The sequence below is a fragment of the Austrofundulus limnaeus genome, unplaced genomic scaffold (assembly GCF_001266775.1).
Source record: "Austrofundulus limnaeus strain Quisiro unplaced genomic scaffold, Austrofundulus_limnaeus-1.0 Scaffold309, whole genome shotgun sequence".
Classification (NCBI taxonomy): Eukaryota; Metazoa; Chordata; class Actinopteri; order Cyprinodontiformes; family Rivulidae; genus Austrofundulus; species Austrofundulus limnaeus.
In genome coordinates, this window is record NW_013952711.1 from 79,757 (window position 1) to 81,471 (window position 1,715).

At 40.6% G+C, this 1,715-nt stretch overlaps 1 protein-coding gene across 1 annotated transcript in view; it reads right to left on the minus strand.

Annotated features, from left to right (window-relative positions):
* The window catches only part of nt5m (5',3'-nucleotidase, mitochondrial), a 7,325-nt gene that overhangs the window by 4,219 nt on the left and 1,391 nt on the right, over positions 1–1,715 (minus strand). The window contains 2 exon segments of the mRNA XM_014021879.1: positions 443–453; positions 715–874. Of these exon segments, the coding sequence (XP_013877333.1) occupies positions 443–453; positions 715–874 (171 nt within the window).

Here is a 1,715-nt window from a genome sequence, read left to right on the forward strand (position 1 = left end):
AACTCTGGTTCGTTTAAAGCGGAGCAAATTATCAGGTCTGAATACGACCTAAGTTTATTCATGCTCGTGTTTGTAGTTGTTTTTGCTGCCCCCTAGAGTCCAAACAATAAACTGACCTCACCTGTTGCAGTTMTTGCATTAATTCCACAGCAGTGTTTTGTGAAGTAAGTTGGCAGCTGTGGATGTGATTTTAATTTGATTGCCAAACTACCTGCTGCAGRAGAGCTCACTTGCAGACCCTCTCAATACTGCTTCAACGATTTACAGAACTTCCCGTGAAAACCTGCATCCCACACGATGGCGTTYGCACATCAACACTGATAGACTCCCCTGCTGACAGTAAAAAAAATWAAAAAATTCTCTCCCGCAAGTCTCTGCCTCCCCGTCTTTGTGCTTTCACACTGCTGGCCCACCTCACCCATCAAGTCTACACCTGAATGACTTTTTTTTCAGCTCACGTCGGGTTTTGTCCACACGACCACATGAACGAGTGAAACAGAACTACAAGATGTTACGTTTTTAGCAACTCCAAAGGAACTATTTTACTGCTTCTGCTCTTAGAGCCAAACTGCTGGGTCCTTAATTATGCACACTATCGCACCATTACCAGAACGATTCATGCCGTTTACGCCATCTAACAAGCTCCCCCGGCTCATTCTACTGCGTGCACATTGCACAATCTCAAAGGGCCAAAGTGTATCTCATCTCTGCTACGTCAGCAGCAGCCAAACTTCTTGTTTATCTACTGAGCGCAGCACATCTTCAGGACTTACTCATCCATCCTGGCCATCTCTTTCACCGCCTCCACTCCTCCAGGCAGAGGCTCCAGGTCTATGAAGAAGCCTTTGGACTCCCAGATACTGATGGCTTTCTCCTGSCGTTGAAACACAAACACACACATGTAGGTTACAACCAACAGAAGAAAACTGTGTTTCTGCTAAGCTGACTTAAGTGAAAAACTGTCTGCTCACAACTGTTTAGTTACATCTATAAAAATTGTTAATATTAATAGTTTGAGAGGCAAAATAGTACTTTGGCACAAAGRTGATCCTCAAAGAGCTGTTAGTGGGAAAAGATGTCTACAGACGTGAATGTGAAGGTTATTGAARCACGTTAAAACTGTCAGCGTCACATGTTCCCTTTCGGATCTCCAAGTTTCCACTTTCAGGCTGATGAGGTGTCTTAATATTTTTGTCACAATCAGTAAAAACATAACTGAGTTTCAACTTTATCAATTTACTGATGGTTTATCGTCTTAACAGAGCTTTAAAACATAGACAAATATTGACGGATAATATTGAAGGAATAATTCAGCTGACATCTCTGTTTTCCTTTTACTTCAGCTCCTTAATTTACTTGGCAAGTTCCAAAAACACAAGAAGAAATGATCACTCAGGAAATCAAGTTTTTCATAATAAAAAAATTAATGTTAAACTCTTTTATATGCATGTACTTCCAATGGAAGCAATAATATGCAGAACCCTGCACAGTATGGATATGTTGCTACATGCTATGTGCACCTGTATGTTCACTCTGGGGTTTGGTTTGTTATTTCATGTAGGGCTGCCACGATTAGTCGACGACTAATCGATTATTAAATAATCGATGACTAATTTAATAATCGATTAATCGTTTTCTTTTTATTTTGTTCTTTACTTTGTTTTTCTCTCCAAACTGCTTTGACACCTTCCACTGCCACATCTGCCTTTCTGTCC